At 40.9% G+C, this 22234-nt stretch overlaps 3 protein-coding genes across 8 annotated transcripts in view; 1 reads left to right on the top strand and 2 right to left on the bottom strand.

Moving 5' to 3' along the window:
• LOC112461050 (AMP deaminase 2) overlaps positions 1 to 21245 on the bottom strand; it is a 44285-nt gene extending 23040 nt beyond the window's left edge. For 2 of the 5 annotated variants that reach the window (XM_025026114.1, XM_025026108.1), the window contains exons 1-2: positions 8109 to 8211; positions 4634 to 4770 (exon numbers count right to left, since the gene is read on the bottom strand). In XM_025026114.1, coding sequence (XP_024881882.1) covers positions 4634 to 4766 — 133 coding nt within the window. In that variant the 5' untranslated portion in view covers positions 4767 to 4770; positions 8109 to 8211. Of the gene's footprint in view, positions 1 to 1904; positions 2081 to 4633; positions 4802 to 6827; positions 7131 to 8108; positions 8212 to 9486; positions 12353 to 13518; positions 13682 to 19965; positions 20064 to 20155 lie in introns of those variants that run through there. The other 3 variants (XM_025026117.1, XM_025026109.1, XM_025026113.1) reach the window with 3 other exon arrangements.
• LOC112461051 lies at positions 13970 to 15955 on the top strand. 2 transcript variants are annotated; one of them, XM_025026119.1, is made up of 3 exons: positions 13970 to 14055; positions 14212 to 14386; positions 14507 to 15955. In XM_025026119.1, the coding sequence occupies exons 2-3, from the start codon at positions 14215 to 14217 to the stop codon at positions 15910 to 15912; spliced, it is 1578 nt and encodes a 525-aa protein (XP_024881887.1). In that variant the 5' UTR covers positions 13970 to 14055; positions 14212 to 14214; the 3' UTR covers positions 15913 to 15955. The 2 variants fall into 2 exon arrangements, with proteins under 2 accessions (XP_024881887.1, XP_024881886.1); XM_025026118.1 differs by having other exon boundaries at positions 14212 to 15955.
• Positions 21246 to 21257: 12 nt separating the features above from the next.
• On the bottom strand, positions 21258 to 21990 carry LOC112461053 (THAP domain-containing protein 4-like). The gene is made up of 2 exons (XM_025026122.1): positions 21498 to 21990; positions 21258 to 21406 (listed from the first exon to the last, which is right to left on the bottom strand). Exons 1-2 carry the CDS (start codon positions 21876 to 21878, stop codon positions 21281 to 21283), a joined length of 507 nt encoding a protein of 168 aa, XP_024881890.1. The 5' UTR covers positions 21879 to 21990; the 3' UTR covers positions 21258 to 21280.
• Between the last annotated feature and the right edge of the window lie 244 nt (positions 21991 to 22234).

Genomic DNA, 22234 nt, shown 5'->3' on the forward strand with positions numbered 1-22234 from the left:
TCTCTCTCTCTCTCTCTCTCTCTCTCTCTCTCTCTCTCTCTCTCTCTCTCTCTTTCTCTCCGATGACGATAGCTCCCATAAATATTCAACACGTCAGCTAATACCAGCGATATGGTGCAGTCGGCTCTAAGCAGCTTGTAGGAAATTTCCTTGAAGCGCCGAAGAACGCGATCGAACACCACGGTTACGTCTATTTACGGCAATCGCGTGAATTTGCGTGATTCAATTTCTGGCGGCCGGCCGCGGCGATTTAGCGCGCCAAGACGAGTGGCATAGCGTAGACGTAGCGGAAAGGATCAATACTTACTGCACCTCCTTGGCACAGTTACCGTGATGGATCTCCGCATGAGGCATGTCCCAATCTTTTCCCAATTGAGAACGTCGACACCTTCCCGTCGTCGTCGCGGCATGTAGGACCCGGTTCTCGCGACAAATATACCGCGCCGCGGGACGAAAATAAGCCGGCGTCAGTATTTTCGATACGCATTGGCACGTCGTTAACACCCCAGCCCACGTCGCCAGGGTTTACTGCGGTGATTTCGGAATCAAAGGATTCGAAACGAGATAAGTTCGTAATTTGCACGATCTTACGTTGAATGTATAATCTCTTTAGTTTAACGGCACCAGTGAATAATATCGTAATAACTGTATCTTCGACTATTCTTGGTAATTATTTTTCCCCGACGCAGTTTCGCCGATAATATTTTTCTAAAAGATTTTTACGTGACATTACAGAATTGTATCTTGTAGGCAATATGTTATGAAACTTTACATCGAGACATTTGTGTAAAACGCAAAAGTAAACATGATATTTCTGAAACAGTTTTGCAGTTAGAACGTTTCTTTTTCCGCCGTCAAACTATGGCCGGTATTCATAGTCGATTCTTATATTTAAGACCGTCTTAAGTACGATCTTAAGATGTTATGAACCAATCACAGAGCCGTATTAGCATCTTAAGACATTACTTAAGACGGTCTTGAAATAAGAACCTATGAATACTGGCCTATGTCCAAGTGAAACTTGTGAAATATGGATTTGTTCTAGTAAAATTCTAGTAAAAAAAATTATAAAATGTCGAAGTACATAAAAACGAAAATAATTAAAACTTGACTTTAGTTAATTTATACTTCTTATAGAATTTTGAAAAATAAAGAGTTTTTAGAAGAAATAATATCCTTCCAAGAATAAAAACTTAACTATATTTTATTGGAAACAGACATTATGTAATTGCGTAATAACAGATAATCGCCGACTATGTCTCGGCCTTGACCGTAAATATACAGGAATTACTTGAAACTCATAAAAATTACATTCTAACACGTTATTTGAACATCGGTGTAAAAAGGTCTTGATAATTCGAGCGGAATAATCCCAAACAATGTTAAGAACAATGTTTCCTCCTAATTATTAAACTATTAAAGTAACATACTGGCGAACTTACAACTTGTATACTTGAGTAATTTGCAGTTTTAATGAAGAGCCTGCTTTATATGCGCTTTATATACGCTTTAGGAAGATAAGCGACATGACTCACGGTCGGAAAATTCCGAAAAGACGTAAAAACTTGCGATTCTCTACGAGAATACTTCTTGCATCTTATAAGCAAGATAATCTAACAATAAATACATTTCGCAATTAAGAAGACGAAGATACAGTGGCTGTTAGTTGTGTTATTGACAAGATAAGAAACGCTGATGAGATTACAACGGACACAGATTCGTCATCATTGTTATTCACACACGGAATAATCCTTCCGCGATGCGGAAATGCCGTTATCTGGGACAGTTTCACGGTAAAGTGACGTCGACATGAATGCGTTTTGTCAATTACATCGATCCCGCCATCAAACGGTTAAACATCGCACAATCCGACATGTAACACGAGCCCTCGCGCTCGTTTTTACCTTCGAAAAATTCATCCGGATCGATCAGAAAATTCGGCAGGCGCAAGGAACCAAGGAACGCTTCGCTCTCCGAAGTGGTCACACCCCTGATCGACATTTTTCCCAGGTCGCCCTGAGTCACGCGATCCTCGATGCAGCGTAAATTGCACTACCGACGCCGACGGTTCCTTTTACTTCGACAGAAAGTTTATTAACTCGTTCCTCCTGATGATAAAAGATTCTTCAGAGGTTTTCAGGGCTGCCACGAATAAATGTCTTTCGCGATACCGCGCGTCTTTGTGACTCTACAAAAAATACTACAATCGTTTGCAAGAAATGAGGATCGAGCTCGACGCCGACTTTCAATAACGCGTCATGCGCTTGTACTATGTGAAGACGTCGCACTAAATAACGTGCTAATCACCGTGCTTATCGAACGTGCCAACGCACGAAGGTCACAAAGGCAGACACACAATGACAATGGGGAACACCGGAACAATTTCGAATGTGCGAATTCAGAAGCAAGAAGTAATCTTCCCAACCGGAAGATCCAACCGACCACGATTGCAAAACACGACGAGACTGCCAATTTGTATCAGCCAGTCTATACCTTTGACGTCGACGAGCAAGCGATATAAATATTGGTTTAGAAAATAGTTTAACTAAAATTATATTTCGATTTTCGAAATATAATAGTAAAAATTTAATTTAACAGAAAATTTGGAAAATATCTTGATGCTATACTGTTATGATTAAGATAATTCACTGAGAAATCATTGAATTGAGTTGTAATTCGTTTTTTTCTGGATGAGTAACTTGGCTTTTCTCCTCTTTTCATAACTAATTCTTGCTAATAACTAATTTTTAAAATCATTTAGAAGATTAATTAAAGTCATTTATCTTGAATTGAGAAACTTAAAAAAAAGAACTTGATGTGTTATTTGTGTCGAAGATTATTTATGACTCACCCAATTAAAATCGATTTAGATCGGAATCAAGAAATGTGTGCAAGATTTTCGCGAGCGGAGTTTCGCCGGCCAATTATCGCCAGGATTCAACTCGATTCGCCGCCGGAGCTATTTTCCGAAGCGAAATCTCTTAAGCTTCACGTATTCCACTATCAAGATTCACCATCAACGTCGACCTCCGAATTGGCCGTGCGATTATTGCAGGGATATGTTTTCCGAGAAACTCTCAGAATTTCACGTAACGCCACTTTATCTCGGGATTTACGACTGCATAACGCGACTCAACGGAGGAGCGCCGCGAAAACTACCGTGACGACCGAATCGCGGTTTACTTCTGGGAAGTTAACTCTTGCCCTCTATTCACGTTCCGAAAGTCTCGCCTCGCACTGACGAGACGAGACGAGAACACCGACGGGCACTATTGTGACGACGGCCAAAATACGATCGGCCGTATGCGACGAGAAGGTCTTAGGCTGCCTGCCAATTTTTCCGAAATCTTCACTCGCATCCATTAACACGATTTTGTGTTAAAAAAACATAAAACGCTTTACTACGTGAACAATCCTCCGTGTCACTCGAATTCATTGTAATTGGAATTATCCCAGTTTGGTAAATCATGTAAGGCGTACTTGAAGTTGTTAAAAAAAGCTCTTTTAAACGTTCATTATTTTATTGTCTTCGTTAGATCTTATCTGTTCTTTACTATAACTTGTAAAGTTGTTATTCTCATATTCTTCTTTTCAGCACCTTATTCCGCGTCTTTTGCTGATGTTGTAATTATCAATTAATCATACTATGTGTAATTATAATCATACTAAAGGGACCTTCTCTTAATCCTATTTGTACATAAATAAATAATAGATTTTTGTGATAAATAATGAATACAATATTGGAGCAACAGTCAACAGTTTCAATTCATCTCGTTTCTATCAATTCGTAAAAAATTTCGTGTTTTCGTTAATTTTCTTTGATTATTTGAAATTTTTTCCTGATTTCTTTCAATTATTTACTATTTTTCAGGCTAGCACTTATATATATATATATATATAAAGCACCGCGAGAATCGGCGAGTGACGACGGAAAATCTCCGAGGCATTCGTCTTCCTTTCGCGGCTGTCGCGTATAATTCATATCGATCTCCATCCCTCTCGCGAACTTTAATTAACTTCGCCTTCCGTGCGGCCAAATAAAAGGTTGTTGCTATGTGCGAGTCGTGACTGCCATAATGCACCGTCTAGAGCCACGATACGTATCGCGCACGTTTCGCGGTGTAATTGCAGTCAAGCAGGGTGATTGGCCATTTCAAGCGGGAAATCACGAAGAAATGTAGCGTCTAAATGAAGCTTCGCAGGGAAAAACAATTCTAAAACAATTGGAGAGTGACTACATTTTTGTGATTTTAGCGTCATCATTCAAGAAGTTAAAAAATATAACTTCTATTTTCAACGAATAAATAGTCTTCAAAAAATAATCCCGTACAAAATCTTTACGATTTGGGGAGATCAAGGAATACCTAGCTTTGATACAACGAATAAACACTCATCAAAGACTAACACTGTATTTTTTAAATTAAGCTCAACATCAAGAAGCTAAAGAATAACATTGGCTCAACTCGGACAAACGTCTGTCAAAGAAAAACTTTTTGACAACTTTGTGATTTTTAAATCGCTCTTATTATCTTGCGCAATTATGACCGTATTGCATGTTGTAACGAATCGCTCTTTGCACGGCTAATTGATTAGAACCAGTCACATCGTAAAATGACAAATCGACGGTACTCACGATCGCGATGATCCACGTTGTGACTCGGAGTTGTCGAGCTATCGGCATCGCCCTCGCCGTCCAATTCGTAATAGAGCCTGTCCGCGTCACCGTTCACCTCCTTCACGCCGTTCATGGCCATCACGTCTTCCATAATTCTGCAAATGCGTTTGTCACCTTGAGTGCTCGCTTTATTTAATTATCCGGCGGCGTTGACGTGGCTGCATTATCAGAGATTTCTCGATAAGCTCTCGAAGCGCGCTGTTTACAAAACCGTGCGCTTCGTGCAAGAAGATGTATAAAGTACAATCTCTCCAAGAGGATATATATGTGACGTATATCTATAATATGATTCTAAAAAATACCATTTGCTAAAAAATATGTTTCTTTTAGATTGTTTTCTATATTTTTCTCCGATATTCAAGATTGTTACCAATTTTATAATTCAATAGATGCTATACAAAGCATTAATTATAATGATAAATAAAATATTAAGAGCACATTCTTTTACAATAGACATTGTAGTATTGTACTTTAATCTTTTTCCTTTCCTTGAATTATCAGGAAACCATATCAAAAGACTTTTTCTTACCACATAAGAATTCTTATCTTACGATAAGAAAAGCTAATTGTGAGAAAATAAAATTAGACTACGTTACTAATCTTCATAACAATTCTGAATGAGAAAGGATTTAATTATTATTATTATTTGATTATCCAATTAATAAAATGTCCGAATGCACAGATCATAATATGTAATTAATAATAGAAGATTATTGGAGCACTATAGGTACTATAAAAGCACTACACACTAGTCTTGTTTTACACTAAAAATTGTCATTTTTGCTCTAATCTTTCCCCCCTTCCTTAAATTATCAGGAAACCATATCAAAAGGCTTCTTCTTATCGCATAAGAATTCTTATCTTGCGATAAGAAAGGCTAATTGTGAGAAAGTAAAATTACCCTGCGATATTAATCTTCATTCTGATAACAATTCCGAATGAGAAAGAATTTAATTATTACCATTTGATTGGCCAATTAATAAAATGTATGAATGCACAGATCATAATATGTAATTTAGTAATAGAAAATTATTGGAAAAGACAAATCTCGATTGATTTAAATGCGCTTCAAATGCATAGCTATCAAATTAACAAGATATATTACAAACTAGTTTGCACATTGATGCCGCACTCCGATTAGCTTTATCGCGCATCTCTGATGTAACAAATTTGTTATTCTATCAAGTTTAAATGTTCGGCTCACTGCAACTATTAATTACGAGCTTTTAAAGTCGCGCTCGTTTAAACAAGGATTAATCGCATCGTTTTAATGTAATTAGCGTGGAATCGTTTTGAAAACAGAGACGTGCAATATTTCTTTCGTCGTATTTTACGGTTTAACTATTAATGCCTGTAGGAAGTTGGAGTGTTGCAATTAGTTCATTAGTATACAACGATGACAGTTAACGTATTTTTTTTCTCTGCATGCATATCATGCGATATCTTTCGATCAATTTACATAATACGCCTGTCAGTTAAATATTCTAGATATTAAATCATAATGTGAAAAAGTATATATTTAAGTACAAATTCTCGTGATCGTAATTAATAAATTTTCAATGCGATAAATTATCTTAACTTTGCTTAACTAATTAAATTATTTCTTGGCTTGAATGTGTGCATTTTTTGTATATAATTATCTATACATCTTTTTCATTATTAAACATCCAAATTTGTAATTATTTTAATTTGTTACACGATATGTGTAAAATTTAATAATTTTGAATTAAAAAGATTAGTACATATTGACATCTCTGACAGTATTCTGGAGTATTGCTGTGTGAAGAGCCTTTTAAAATATCAAAAAATAAAATTATGCAAAGAAATATTTACATACTGCTTCCCCCTCCATACATACTATAAAATATATACCGGCATTAAGCGTTAAAAAGTGCAAACTTAAATAGATCATCAGTATCGATAAATGTACGTGCATGCCATTCTTTCCTCGCTCACAGACTCTCCGATCATTAGAGACCTTTACAGAAGAAGCACATGTGTATGTATGTGGGTCGTGCCAGCCGATCAATTGATACGCTAATGATCCGCCGCGCTCGAGTTTTTCATGCGGCAAATGCAAAATTAACTCGTTATCACCGGGCATCTCCGTGTCGTGTCACGAAGGCGCAATTCATCTGCTTCAACCACTTACGTCTCTCACCACACGCTAGTCTCGTTGGCCCTGCGTCTGCGAAGAGGAACGTCTCGCGCGCGCTATGAATCGTCGCTGCTGCCGGGCGAACGGCTACAATGGACGGCGACGTGAAGACGAGCGAATCGCGAGCCGGCGCGGCACGCGCGCTCGGCCAATCACGGCGCGGGTGCACGCCGTCCGTCTGGGAATCGCTTCGATCCGCACGATTGACAGAGTGAAGTTGTTCGCAGTTGAGAGGCGGCGCGGTCGTACGCGACGCTTCACCACGACGACGTTCAGCATGCAACGTTTAGCGACGTTCGGCGACGCGAGTGGACGCGAGACGGCTCGAGCGGACGCGGCGGACGCGCGGCTCCACGCGGCTGCTCCGGTCGACACTTACTACGCGCGACTCGCGCGAGATTCTCTCATTCCACTCGAGTACGCTCGAACACCTGACGATCGTCACCGCGAGCCGCCGGCGCACGCTCCAGCTCCACCGCTCCACTTGATCGTTGATCGCTTGATCCAGCTGCGCCGCGGCCCGCGCGCGTAAACACGCCTGTCGCCTTGTACGTCGTCGGAGTACTCGGAGTCCGGGTCTGACGCACGCCGCGCGAGTCACGACCTGCGACGCATCGGGGTGACACATGGGGGTCGCTAATGCGTCAACATGTGAATTTAGATGCTTATCGGAGAACATATGGGAGATACATGATATATACACGCTCCAACATATTATACATATACATTCACGTGTCAACAAGGCACGATTGACTCTGCGCGTATATATGTATATAAACTGCAACCCCCTTTTGTAAAAAATAATAATAATAAAACTGATAATGTCTGATGAATATTTCTGTACATGTTGGCCGATATATTGATAAGGTTATATAGATTTAGATTTAATCGAATCCTTCGACATATTCTAAAAAATACTTTACTTACATATAATGCCACGAATGAAGGATTCAATTTAACGCAATCTAAATACGAATAATCCTGCTTTGCGATAAAATTCCGCAAACCGATTTTATTAACGTTATCATGGAAATTTCTTTTGCATGTGCACTTCTCCCTCTCTCTCTCTTTCTCTCATTCTTTGTTTCTCTGTCTCAGTTCCTTTCACCCAATTCGCCCGTGATTACGCCACGATGAAGGAATGAACCTGACAGCGCGTCGCACGTCTCGCGAAACAATACCACTCTGTGCGACGATAATTCCAAAGGAAAGAGGGAGAACGAGATAGAGAGGAAAGAGAGAGAGAGTCTGTAGCGAAGGCACAAAGGTACCTACCTTTCTCGGAGCACTCGCGGCGAAACGTACGAACGATCTCTCCGTCAGCAGCTTCTACGGCACTGCGCCCGTGGTGTGACGCGCGTGGCACTGAGCGTGATTGGTCGAGGAGGCGCGACACAGCTGCGAACCGCGACGTTCCGGCTGTGGCGCAGACTCGTTCCCGTCGTTCCCCGTGAAAATCCATACCGCGCGATATCCATGCTGGCCGCCACACGCGTCGCCGTGCTGCACTAATTATATGGGACACGAGGAACCGAGGGTCTCGTGTCGTGTGTGGGAAATTGCATCAAATATTTAAATGAGCGCGTTAATTATAAAAAAGCTTGGGGCGGCCGCTGACGAGCGATTTGGACCGGTTTATCGTAAAACCGTCAACTCCAGAATCTTGGAATTTTGCATGAAAAAAATATCATTAGGTGGAAAAAGTAATCTAGCTGCCGACTCGCGTGATTGATGCGCTGTGAGTCTAACGGATTGACGTACATATGCGGATTGATTACTATTATTAAATATGAATGTACTCGCCGAACATGTTCATTTATTGGTTTGCACGTATTGCGCATGTATTTTGGATGAGAAAACGAAACGGAAGAAACCTGATTTTTTTTCAAGCGATTCTTTAAAGAAGTCTTCGAGTTGGCATCGTTGCTTTAAATTTATAAAAGTTAATTAATCTTGAACAAATTTATAGTACGTCTTATCTCGTCTGCACAAAGTTTTTCTTAATATTAACTTTGATAATCAATTTTTATAACGTTATCAAGTGTATATTTATTTATTATAACAACAAATTCATCTTTTTGTGACTGTAAATGCACATTTGCAGATGTATAATTATACTCCAATTAAGTTGCAAGCAGTTCGAAAATAGGTGCACGAAATAACGTACATTTTCACTCGCATCTTGTTTCACCATTTTATTCTACGTCTACATATGTAAATATGATATTTACGGTAGCAAGCAAAACGCGGACGTAAATATAATTATTCTCCGTTTGTTACACAGCTCTCGTGTGGGCTCTAATTGAAACTGTAATTAGAATTAAATTCACTGTCCATATCCCAGGCATTTCTCGTGAACAAACTGAATCCGTTTTTGAAATTTATTCAAGATTTAATCGCATTCTTCCTCAAATCACATTTGTCTCACTGCAGACGTTTTATCTTCACTCATATCTAATCAACTCTGTGTTTTCTTCTCTCATTGCACGTATTTCAATCAAAATCAAAATCATTGTTCATATCCATCTGTTTTGATCGCCCACATTCATGTCACGTTAAAGTATAGGATCTCATTAACGAGATCTCATTGTCGCAATTTTTCTTCAACAAATTCAACGTCCTCCAGACGCATCTTAATTGAAATCAAAATCGCTCTCCGTGTTCGAAACATTCCGTTCAATCGTTGTGTCCGTGTCTGAATCCAGCAGGGACTTGATCACGTCCTTCTTCTTTTTCGACTGATTCGCCTCGTTCACGGCTTCCGCCTGCTGCGATTTATCCGCGTCACCGTCCGATTTGTGTTCCGACTCCGGATCCGCCTGTCTCTGCGAGGGTTCTTCCGCCTCCGGCTTCTCCGCGCGAGTCTCAACATCACCGTCGGGATTGCGCTGTTCCTCCTTGTACTCCTGTTCGTACGCATTATCATACGTCTGATTGGGATCGTAGGGAAGTTGCTCGGTGTAATCGTACGCCTGATTGTCAGGATTGTTCTCGTATTCTTGATTAGGGTCATATTGCTGGCTGGGATCTTCGGCGTATCCCTGATTGGGGTCGTAGCCGTAATCGTACGTCTGATTCGGATCCTGCTCGTACTGCGCGTCAGGGTAGTCTTGGTACTGTTGATTGTTGAGACCCTCAGGGTACTGTCCTTCGTACTGACCTTCCACGTACTCGACGTATTCCTGGCCTTCTTGAGCGTATCCTTGATCAGCATACCTCTCGTACTCCTCGTTACCAGCTTCGTACTGCATATTTGGGTCGTAATATTGCTGATTTGGATCTTGTTGCTCATACTGCTGCGTTTGGCTCGGATTTTCGACATAGCCTTGCTCGACACTGTAGTCGCTGTCTTTTACCACGCCTTCGAATTGTTCGTCGACTCGAAGCTCCGTCGTCTCGACGTTATCCTGTTTTCTTCCGTCACTTCTGCCAGGTTCGCCAGGTTCCTCACCTGGCTGCGACGCGACCTTAGCTTCACCGGCTGACTGTTGACTCGAAACTGTGGAAGGCACGTTTTCAACATCCTCGATAGGTCCATGTGTTTCGTTTTGTCCCTCGATCTCGCTCACCTCGGTCGCGTCCAACCCTTTCCTTTCCACTTTCGAGCGAGGAAGCGTATCCTGCGAAGGACGCGCATTCTCCGCTTCGCCATTCACGCCGCTTTGCTCGAATCGTGGAAAATCACGCGAGTTCGCGATCTCCTCTTCGACACTTTTTTCCACCGCTCGGTCTCCATCAGAATCGTCTAAACGTAACTCGCGAACCTTTTTCTGCACACTCGCGAGATCCCACGGTGCCAGTTCCTCGGTGGCATCGAACAGACCTTCGATGTTCGACTCTTCACCAGTTACAAGATCGAATCCTTTTTCCTTTAGCGCATTTCTCGGATCATCGATTCGTAATTCGTCACTCGTGGCTATTTCCTCGTTCGCCTTGTTTTCCTTCGAAGTAGATATTTTTCGATCGCGCTCTCGCGACTCGTCCGCGTTATTCCAGCTCTCTTTTGCAATCTCCGCGTCTCCGCGCGCAATCTCCTGCTCTAATTTCGCTGAGTGTGTCGCAACGTCATCTCTAATTTCGTTTCTCGCCAATGTCGCGCGTCCTTCAGCCTCGCGTTTCCCTTTAAACTCCGACGCGTCGCCTCTCGCAATCTCGCGACGTCTAATTCCGTCCTCGACTTCCGTGGGTGAGCTACCGCCGCCGTTCTGCCCGGCTGAATCTCGCGTAACTTCCTTCAGATTCGCCGTCCTGGACGCGAGATCGCTAGCCAGTGCTAGGATCTTGCCCATTTCCTCGGGCACCCGCTGCTCCTTCCTCGCCCGGTCCTCGGCCGGAAGCTCCAGTGCGTCCTCCGACAGGGAGACGTTCAACAAGTCGCCGCTGGTGTTCTGCTCGTGGTCCAGCTCGTCCAAGCTCTGCACGCCATGCTCTCGATGGAGTTTTCGAATGTTGCTGATATATCGATCCAGTTCGTTCTCCACTATCGCCGTCATGTCGTCCTCGTTTAGATTAGCGCTGTCTACTCCCGAAGCGATCGGCGATCGGTGCGGTGTCTTGGCAACATCCGCTTTGCCCCACAGAAAACGTTCATTTCGTCTTATCAGACCGTCCAGGTCGTCGCTGGTGATGGAACGAATGGATCCCTCGTCGTCGGACCTCTGCGAACTCGCCAGAATGTAGTCCATGTATCCCGGCAGCGGGCCGACTTGATTAGCGACATTTACGTCAGATCCCGTTCGATACGTATTCCCGGCCACCAAAGTCGGACCCATGGCCGCGGTATCGGACGGATCGTACTCTCTTCCCTGTAATCGCGGATCGGACAGCAATACATTGGCGTTGTGATACTGAAGTAATGTTAAGGGGTCGAATTGACGTGGAGCAGGCAGGTTTCGTGACGTCTCTTCATATCGCGCGGTATCTCCAGCGGGAGACCGCGCGGTCGCCGAGAGACCGGACGCGGCTTGTGCTGATTCCACGTGCTCCCTGAAGAATCGGTTAGCAGGGACAGCATGGTGCTGCATGTTATCCGAAGGTGCCATTGACGGGACCGGCGCTTCCGCATATGAAACGCGAATGTCCGGGACATGCTGAAGATTACGAGGCGCACTTCCGATGTAATTGGATGGCATCATCCGCGGATATTGATGAGCGTTCGGCACGGGAGCATAAACATGCGGTTCGCGTAGAGCACTCGTCTGACGATGATCGACATCGAGGGTTGCACCTGATGGCGCAGCCGTCAAGATCGGAGGAGGATTATTTAACGAGGCGTCTACAGTAATCTGATCGTGGAACTTGGACGCGAAGGTAAATCTTGATTGACTCGACTGAGGATCAGGCGCCCCCGGATGCACTCTCGGTGACGAAACGCTTCTCGTTAAATCAGGATGTGCCATCGTGACAGTCTTCTTCGGGTATTTATCTTCATTCTGGCTAGCGATGCCGCTATCTCCGGTGACGCTACCGGGTGGCCGGTGATTGGCGTAAGCGCGAAGTAGATAAGCTTCGTACTGTTTCTGAAAAAAAAATTCAACATTCTTGAAGTTGCGGATACAAGAAGAGACGTCGGAATACAGACTTCCATGATGCAGCGCAGTGTTGGCGTACAGATTTACAAAAACAAGACCCGACCACATTATCGTGTTTGTACAACGTGCAACATTCCAGTATCGACTGTCAATGAATGTTCTTCCCCGATTAAATTACCCATTTATGCAAATATTGCAACTTGTCCGACAGAACTTATTCTTTCTAAGATGGCCTATGCATTTAATGACACCATATCGACAAGCACTACAACTAGGTACGTCGATAGACCCAGGGGGAAATGGTAAATCGGATCGACATCGATCAGACGTCGATAGCATTTACAACTTCGATCGATTATACATATATAGGTTTAAATTGAAATATGGAATATTAAAAAATTTAACGGGTCTTACTTAATTCCTATCTACCATAAATAAACGGACATGAGGATTTTACCTGCTTTTGGTTACAAATAAACTCATTCATATTTTTTGACACGTATAAAATTAGAAAAATTATGTACATACATGCAGGGTGGACAGAATACAGCGTGAGTAAATAACGCTGTATTTTGTCCATCTTGTATATATGTATATGAAAAATTATACATATGCTTTGAAACTTTGGGAATTATTTCAAGGTATTCTATCTTCTTTCAAGTATTCCGTCTCCCAAAGTTTTTAATTTATTATACAATATTAGGTAACTCAGAGATTGGCAGAATATTTATTTCTCTTTATTGTACTTTTAATCTAGGAGTGATGCTACTAAAATTTCCGAACAGCGATTTATCAGAAGCTTTAAATGCAGTCAGAAGTTCATGGCTACGAAATGCTGCTGGGCGTAAACAAGATTAAAATGTAAAATTATTTAGAATTTCCTTTTATATGCAATTTTTAAATATTATTGGTGTTTTTTTTCGCTTTATTTTATTGCACTAGAGTAACTATTATATAGAAAGTTTGTCAGATTCAATTTTAAGTTTAAATATATAATGTACGTACGTGTGTGTATATATATATGTCCGTGTATATATATATATATATATATATATATATATATATATATATATATATATATATATGTATATAGCAATAAAGCAATTTTTCTACAAAATAATTAAAGATTCTCCGATCAAATAATGAACACTCACTCTGAGAACATTGAGTCTGTCTTTTTTCGCGCTTATCAGTGCAAGCTTGTTCATAACTCTGTCCAACGCCGCGAGAAGCTTGTGATTCCTCTCATCCCTCGTGCGCTGCTCCTCCAGATATTGTATGTACCTCATACGCAACCGATTTATACAGACGTCGTGTCTGAAATAAAAAAAATCATGGATCGAGCTACCGTTGAGTGGCAGGTTTAAGCTCTAAGAACACGCTGGCTAAGAAGACGCTTTCTTGCATTTCTCTCTCACTTATATTTATAACATTGTCAGTTTTACAAATATATAGTTTGGTCAATTGCAATTGAAAATTAATAAATTAACCCTAGAATGCACGACTGGGGTCGATTTCGACCCCAGGCAAACTTTGAACTATATACGCTCCTGTTCGACTAACTCTCTAAAAGTACGGGCTACGTCGGGCGCAGCGTTAGTTGTTCGCTGGCAGTGACGCAGCACCGTCGCAAAGCGTGCGTGGGGTCGATATTGACCCCAGTTGTGAGTTTCCGTTTGTGTTTTGTCACGGTAAGCTAATTTTATATTTTTTGCTAGAATCAATATATTTCATGTATTATTACGTAATCTGAGCATAAATAGTCATAAATATTATTTAAGACAAAATATCTCACGACTTAGTCGGTAAAAATCCCGTTGCCTACAGATAAGATTGACATTTTGCAGAAAATGGCTGGGCAATATAATTTGAGACCTATATCAGCGCTCGCTGAAACTCTCAGAGCGACCGAGAGAGAACAAGCATCCGATATTCCTTCCGAGGAAGAAGATCATGCGGTGGAATTCAGTGGATCGGAGTCGGAGGAAGACGCTGACGAAATATCCGAGCAACCGGACGAAGGTAACTCTAGAAAACGTTCGAATCCAAGCATCATTCATGGAAAAGATGGCCACCGATGGTATACGACACCGCAGCAACGATCCCAGGGCCGGCAAAATACTCCGGTATCTTATTTGCCAGGTCCGGTCGGTGAGGCAAGACGAGCCAGCACTCCTCTTCAAATGTGGAGCTTGCTGTTCCCTGATTCCCTCATTGAAAAGATTGTCCGCCATACAAATGAAGAAATTCGTCGTTATCGGGATTCGCTTGAAATCGATGACGATCGAGATCGCACGTACTCCGAAGTTGGAATTGTGGAAATCAAAGCGTACATCGGCTTATTGTACTTTTCGGGTCTCCAGAAGACATCGCACACCAATCTTGAAGATCTATGGAATCCCGAATACGGCTCGATAATGTACCGATCAACGATGTCGTGTAATCGGTTCTCGGTAATTTCGAGAAATTTACGCTTTGACGATAAAACCACAAGGGCTGAGCGAAGAGAAACCGATAAGTTCGCTCCAATCCGTGAGCTGTGGGAACAATTTATATCGAATTGTACAAAATATTACAATCCAACCTCGTACTGCACAATTGACGAACAATTAGTTTCTTTTCGCGGACGATGTCCATTCAAAGTGTATAATGGCGCCAAGCCTGATAAATATGGCATAAAGATCGTTATGCTAAATGACTCGAGGACGTTCTACATGTTCTCTGCTGAGCCATACGTGGGAAGAGTCACGACAGAGAAAGGGGAGAGTGTCCCATCTTATTACATCCGGAAGTTGTCACAGCCGCTGCACGGAACGAAAAGGAATATAACATGTGACAATTGGTTCTCGTCAATACCAATTTTTGAGAAGATGCTGACAGAGCATTCAATCACGATGGTCGGAACACTTCGAAAAAACAAACGCGAAATTCCCGGCCATTTCCGAAGCGCAGGACCTGTGTCATCGTCGAAATTCGCATTTGATGGGAGAATGACTCTGATGGCCCACACTCCGAAACAAAATAAAATCGTCATATTGCTCTCGACCTTCCACGATTGTGCAACGATCAATCAGGAGACTCAAAAGATGGAGATAATTCATTTTTATAATACAACAAAAGGAGGTACCGATTCATTCGATCAAATGTGCCATGAATATTCTACGGCTCGAAAGACTCTACGGTGGCCCATGAGGATATGGCTGGCGATGCTTGATCAAGGAGGAATTAACGCCCTTATCCTTTACAACTCCAACGCTAATCTAGAGGCTTTTAACAGGAAGACGTTCTTAAAAAATCTAATAAAAGCCCTAGTGGAGCCGCACCTGCGAGCAAGACTACAATTGCCCAATTTTCGTCGTGAGCTTCGTTTCAACATCCATACGATCCTTGGGCAAGGAGAGAGGCCCGTGAAACGCGGCCAACAGAAGCGCGCAAGATGTGGCTTGTGTCCCAGGGCACAGGATCGCAAGGTTCAGATGTATTGCGAAATGTGCCACCGAACCGTCTGCGAAGATCACAGAGTTATCTTCTGCTGCGATTGTGCGTGATGCGACTAAATAAGTATTTTTCATTTTTTTTCATATTTTTTACTATTTTGTATCAAATTAAATTAAAATAATACTTAAAATACAATTTTTTATGGTTTTTTCATCGATTTTTTCCATATTTCAACTTTGCGAATTTCTTCATTTTTATAATCTTAAATAAATATACTTTTTGAACAGAACATAACGATGACAATTTTTTTCCAATTGTCTAATGTGTCCTCTTCAAAGTTTGAATTTTGAAAATTGGTTGATTACAAAAAAAGATACAAATTTTTGTTTTAAAAAAGAGGTTTTTGCTGATTTTCTGCATTTTTCGGTCTTCAAATGGATTTTTCACTAACTAAACTTGAGTAAAATTAAATTTATCGTATACTATTCTCTTTTTTATTAAAAAACGAAGAAATTTATGTACTATTAAGGCCCTTTATCTCTGTAGGACCGGTTTTACGATCAAAAAAGCGTTGAGTCGATATTGACCCCAGTTATGAGTTAAAAGGTAAAAAAAATGACTTGTGCGTTCTAGGGTTAAGATTACACGTTACATTGGGTAATCTCATACGCATTTACCTTCTTTCAAAAATTACGTATGTATAATACGTGAAAATATATACACCTAAAGAGCGATCGATTGAGAAGCGACTCCCTCGCGATCAAGGAGACCACTTTCGTGACCTCGGTGGCGGCGTAGTCGCCTAAGTCTTCGCGACAATATAACTAACGCATCGCCCTTAAAAACGGAGACGCGCACTGTCGTGCGACATAAAATACGCGAACATTTTTATCCTGTTCTCGCGATCGATCAGATGTCTCGGATATCTCGACCAGACACGAATCGGGACGCGTAAACAACGAGAAAGAGAACGGAATCCGCGTCGTCCCGACCGGGGAGATATTCGACGGGAATGAAATTGCGCTCGTGGCGTTTATTGATCGTGACATTCCGTAAACCGGACTGCCATTGGATCGATATCGAGTATTTCAAGTAATTTCTCTACAACATCGTTGCTGCACTAGGCAAAACGTTAGACTGACTCATTTTAACATTTTCAAACAGAGAAATTTGTATAAGGCTTCAAAAAATATAGCTTCTAGACAAGGTATAGGTTCGCGTCAATTGCAAATTTTTTGATTGCTGAAGCATCTGAAAGAGCAACTCTGTTGCTATCCTTCGAAAATAAAGATTAATTTGATATAATATTTTCATTTTTGTTTTTTTACTCGTTCTTATCGCCTTTTCCTGATCCTTAATTAATAATAGAATAGTGCGCTAATAATAATAAATATATAATAATTAGATTCCATTAAGCTATAAATTAGTATACATAATATAAATGAGTTATGTTTCGACCAAAAGATTTGCAATTACTCGCTTGTTAATTTTTCAAATATATAGCGAACTTCACTATACGGTTCACTATTAACTTCGCTACAATCATGATAGTGTCACAACTGTCACATTGTGACCTGGACTCTCATCTGCTCGAAATTTAAATCTGCCAACGTGGCAAAATCGGGGAGTTCAAGTTCTCGGATTCCCGAACGGGCGGATGCACTTACCTGTTACGAGAATCTCGCATGAGCACGTTGAATCTCTCCTCCAATCGTATCCTCTCCTCCTCACTGGAAAATTCGCGACGTTCATGGTTTGATCGACAATCATGGTCCCGCGATAGTCGCGCGTTCGCGTGACTATTCCAGGATGGTAGCGACTATATATACTTGCCTCTTCCGCAGCTTCTCCTGAAGCTCGAACATTCTCTTGTAATAGTCGTGGCCGTCGTAAAGCGGTGCCATGCTGCGCGGCGCGCGCTATTCAGAGTTTCAGAGGTCACGAAGTCGAAGGACGATCGTGCACATCGAGGCGATCGACGCACAATCGATTCAAACGCTTCGCGCGACAGAGGCTCGCGTACGATGCGATTCGAAAAACGGCAGAATCTTGCGGCGCCAATAATCGTGATTCGAGCAACTTCTAGGCATCTCTAATAAAGAACATTGAAAAGAATGATAAGAAGAATTATTTAATTAAAAAGAAGAATTTATTAAAAAGAAGAAATGAATAATGCGTGCGCAAATGCGTTTTTACTCTCTTCGATTTTTCAACAACCCCCGTGAATATCAAATTACGTTAATCTCCCCGTAAGAAATATATATAGATTCTGTAGATTCTATAAAATGAAAGAAAAGACGGAAGAAACACGAGGTCTGTAAGGTTCTGACAAAAATGAAAAAGTGGAAGATCCTAGAAAGGAAGAAATATTAAAAATGAATGAAAGTCATTGGAGAACGTGGAATATTATAATCGTAAAAATGGACGTTGCTTAAAGAGAACTGAAGACACATGTCTCAAGCAAAAAAAGCAAGGATAAGAAGCGATCAAGAAGGGAAAGGAGATTAAAGATTCAACATGATAATGATTTGAATGCAACGCATACTTTTTTGAATTCGAAAATGATGAGATAAGCTTGAGTCGAACGGAGATTAAATTATTAGAGAACTCGAGTGTCGCGTCACGAGGATCCTCGAATTGCCCTGAATTATTCGCGTTTGATAACGGTACCGACGATAACGAAACGAACACTCGACGTGCGCGAAATATTCGGTATTTGAGTCCGGCTTTTTCCAGGGCGAGGAAACGATCCTTCGTCATGCCGACGCGGCGAGCAACTGTCGCGGTCGAATCGTCGAGCCCGCGTTGGCAGGTCGGGGCTGTTTCAGCGGATAAACACGCAGGTGTTACGTTCCCTTCACCCCCTTTATACCGAGCGAATTCGTGCGACTAAGCAGCGGCCGTTTAACTTGAATTTCACGATGTTACGAAATACGGACCCGCGTTCTCCAATTCTCCACCACGTGTGTATTATGTGTGTGGACTCTACCCGCACGATTATCATTTCCGATCAATCGTGATTTTTCGCGTTAAAGTCAAACTCGAATCCTCGTACCAACAATATAATTAAAGCAATACATTATAAATTCGCTATATGAAAAAATAAGAAGTTTAATTATCTTCTTTATTACGATCTTATTCTTTTTCTTCAAAATCAAGTTACCGATCTTTACAGTTAGTTAAATACCCTAGTTTCACAGAAAACAAACGCTTTTAACGTTATTAATTCGTTAAATTTTTCTTCCTCTAGATTACATCAGGATGAGGGAATTTTAGCAACCTTATTAACAATTTTCTTCCATTCAGCCCTTTCATTCGTGTACTTAGGCTGTCTTGCTTTTTTTGTTAAATTCTTCACAATATGCGAATTCGTTAAATTTTAATGCAGAAATTAATGTCACAAATCAGAGTTTTATTCCTTAACGCAAGAAGGTCCGTGGAGTTAGACTAAAATGGATTTATCAATTGTTATCGCATCATAAAATATTATAAATTAATTATTTATAAAATACTATAAAAAGTAGAAAAGTACTATACCTATATAAAAAGTTTCTATTTTATCGATTTTGTACCATTAATTCTATTTTACGGAGATATATATAACGTGATTGAAACTTTTGGTACTCCGACGTAATTCCGACGTCAATCGCAATGCCGAAGTATATCGCAATCAATAAAAGTCACATTGCGGTAGTTAGCGACGAAATATAACTAAATTCCATCGATCGAGCGTGAAAGGATACGCTTAAGGATGCAATCTCTGGCGCATGCATTCTCTATGCGGTCACGTCGCGTGCCAGTCGCAAATTTTCTCCTAGATATCGTATTCCCCGACCCCTCCAACCTTCCAGTTAGCTGTTAGTTGATTCACTTTGATAAAAACGAAATAAGAGAAGGCGAACAACGTGTGCGAACGAATACACTGCGCTGCATTAATAAATTAAGTCTATGTTGCTATTTATTAGCTACATCGAGGAATACATGTACAGTTTCATATTTCTCGAAAATATCGCTTTTACTTCCTATTTAAATAATTACAAAAATTATCATGATAATTCATAGATTTTAGAGATTCTTCCCTACTTTCGTGTCTTCTCATGGACACACACATATCCTTTGCAAATATATTGCACATATATCTTATTTAGGCCACCTTTTTATACTTTGCACGCAAATGTTCCGTCAACTCAGGTGTCTTCGACGTCGCCATGTAGAAGATGAGCTCCAAGTTGTCGCCGTCACGTTTGTATACTCGACGTGTCTATGTGGGGAAAAAAATTGACGTCAATGAGTAATTATACAATTACACATAATTATCAATGTGCGAGATTTGTGGAGGAAACGCGATCGTACCTCTGTTACAGGAGAAAAAGACGGCATAAAGGCGTCCGTCATCAGTACATTGGTGCTTCTCACATCGATGGTACCGTTGTCGTCGTTCATCAGATCACCCTCCTCGACAGTGAAGATTCCTAAGTTGTCAATCAGACTAATGGCGACTTTTTTGCTTTCTGGTAAGATCTGCAGGAAGCCGGTCTCCCGATGCAGCGGTATCCCCGTTAACGGATGCCAGCTCTGCGCGACATAGTTGAACAACGGCTGACCGATGGATGTGATGTTTATCATGTCATAGTAGTGAAAGGGCTGCATGGTCGGGTACGAGGCCTCTGCGACGTCATCCGTTACCCATATGCCCTCCAACCAGGCCAATACGTGCAACAGCTCGTGCAGTGGCAAGATAGTCATCATCTGCATCTTTGCAGTCTGTTGTAGTCAGCAGTCCAATAGTTTAAAGGCTCCTGATTACGTCTACGTATCTTACACGTCCAACTACAGGCCACACTTTATACTGAGATCGTAGCGCGAAATTTCCAGTATTTTATACCTTTGCACCGTTTCCGAGTCTTATTTACTACACGAAACTGTATGCTATCAACGTAACGCACTCTATAACGTTACCGAATCACTCGACACTTATCTCGAAACGGCCATCGATGTAAACACGTACGCTCCATGTATTATTAAAGATCTCTTAGTGTTTTCATCTTCTCTCTTTTTCTCTCCAATGCTTAATTATATATACATGTATCAATAGCAGAAAACGTAATATTACGCAATCACGGAAAAAAACAGACCTAAAGCTATTATAACGGAAAAAACAGACTTAAACCTATTATATAACGAACGAATGAATAACTTTTGACAACAATTTCATGGAATCTATGATCTGTGATGAAATTACTATATAATACATTCGTCATGCAATGTGCACGGATGCTCATACAATTGTAGTAAATTATCAAGTGAGCAATCGATTCGACATGCACATTTTCCACTGTTCTAAAATTTTATTCGCGCATGGTGCTTACAAAATTATAGTAATTAATATAGTTATTACTCAAAATCAATGATAGTTATTACTCAAAAACGTGTAGTAGAATTAAAATGATTTAATATTGATTTGCTCTTCACATTCTTTTATACTTCTTCGCTCACTTTCACGTATTTTGTCCGTAAGTGTTCGGTCAGCACTGGAGTATTCGACGTCGCCATGTAAAGCACATATTCCAAACAATCGTCATTGAGTTTAAATTCCCTGCGTACCTGTCATAAAATTTAAAATTATTTATTTTAATTGTGTAATTAAGCTGTTGTTTACATAAATGTCAACTAAGTTGATAAAATTTAGACGTACCTGAGTTACACGAGGATCCTTCGCCCATTTTATCCTGGTTATATCAGTACTGTTTAAGATGATGGCTTTGTCAGTTACCTCGCCACATTCAATGGTCGTCAAACCAAAATTATGTGCCGAGATAAGAGCTATTTCACCAGTTGCCGGGTTTACTCTCAAGAAGCCTGTCTCCCGATGCATCGGCTTTTTTAAATCCGAGTTGGAAAAGCTTTGCATGGTATAATTGAACATGGGTTGCCCCAGGGACGTGAAGCTTATCTCCTCGTAATAGTTAAAATCTTTGATCGTCGGGTATTTGCCGTTGCCTTGACTCTCCGTTCGCCACGTTCCCTCTAGCCAAGCCAACGGTTCTAATGCTTTGTGCAATGGTACACGTTCCATGATTTCACTATTATTTCATATACTCTAAATATATCAGGCAAGTGTATGAGCTAGGTAAGAACTTAGTAGTAGAGTCCTTCGACTTTAAATTGAAAATTTCAGGAACTCACCGAAACCTGCAAATTATGTGTAACATAATTAATAAGATATAGATACTATTTTTTCTAAATTTTTTAAATAAAATTAAGTTCTTAATGACTAATAATGAGCTATGATTCTCATCTTGTCAAGTATATTACTTTTATATATTAATACAGCTGATACTTTCAAGGCAATTTAAGGTTAAGGCAAGACCAGTGCTTCCGAGTACAGATTCTATCTTCCCTAGTTTGTCCTGTAAAACATGTTCAGTTTTA

The sequence above is a fragment of the Temnothorax curvispinosus genome, unplaced genomic scaffold (assembly GCF_003070985.1).
Source record: "Temnothorax curvispinosus isolate PA1 unplaced genomic scaffold, ASM307098v1 QBEX01011003.1, whole genome shotgun sequence".
Taxonomy (NCBI): domain Eukaryota; kingdom Metazoa; phylum Arthropoda; class Insecta; order Hymenoptera; family Formicidae; genus Temnothorax; species Temnothorax curvispinosus.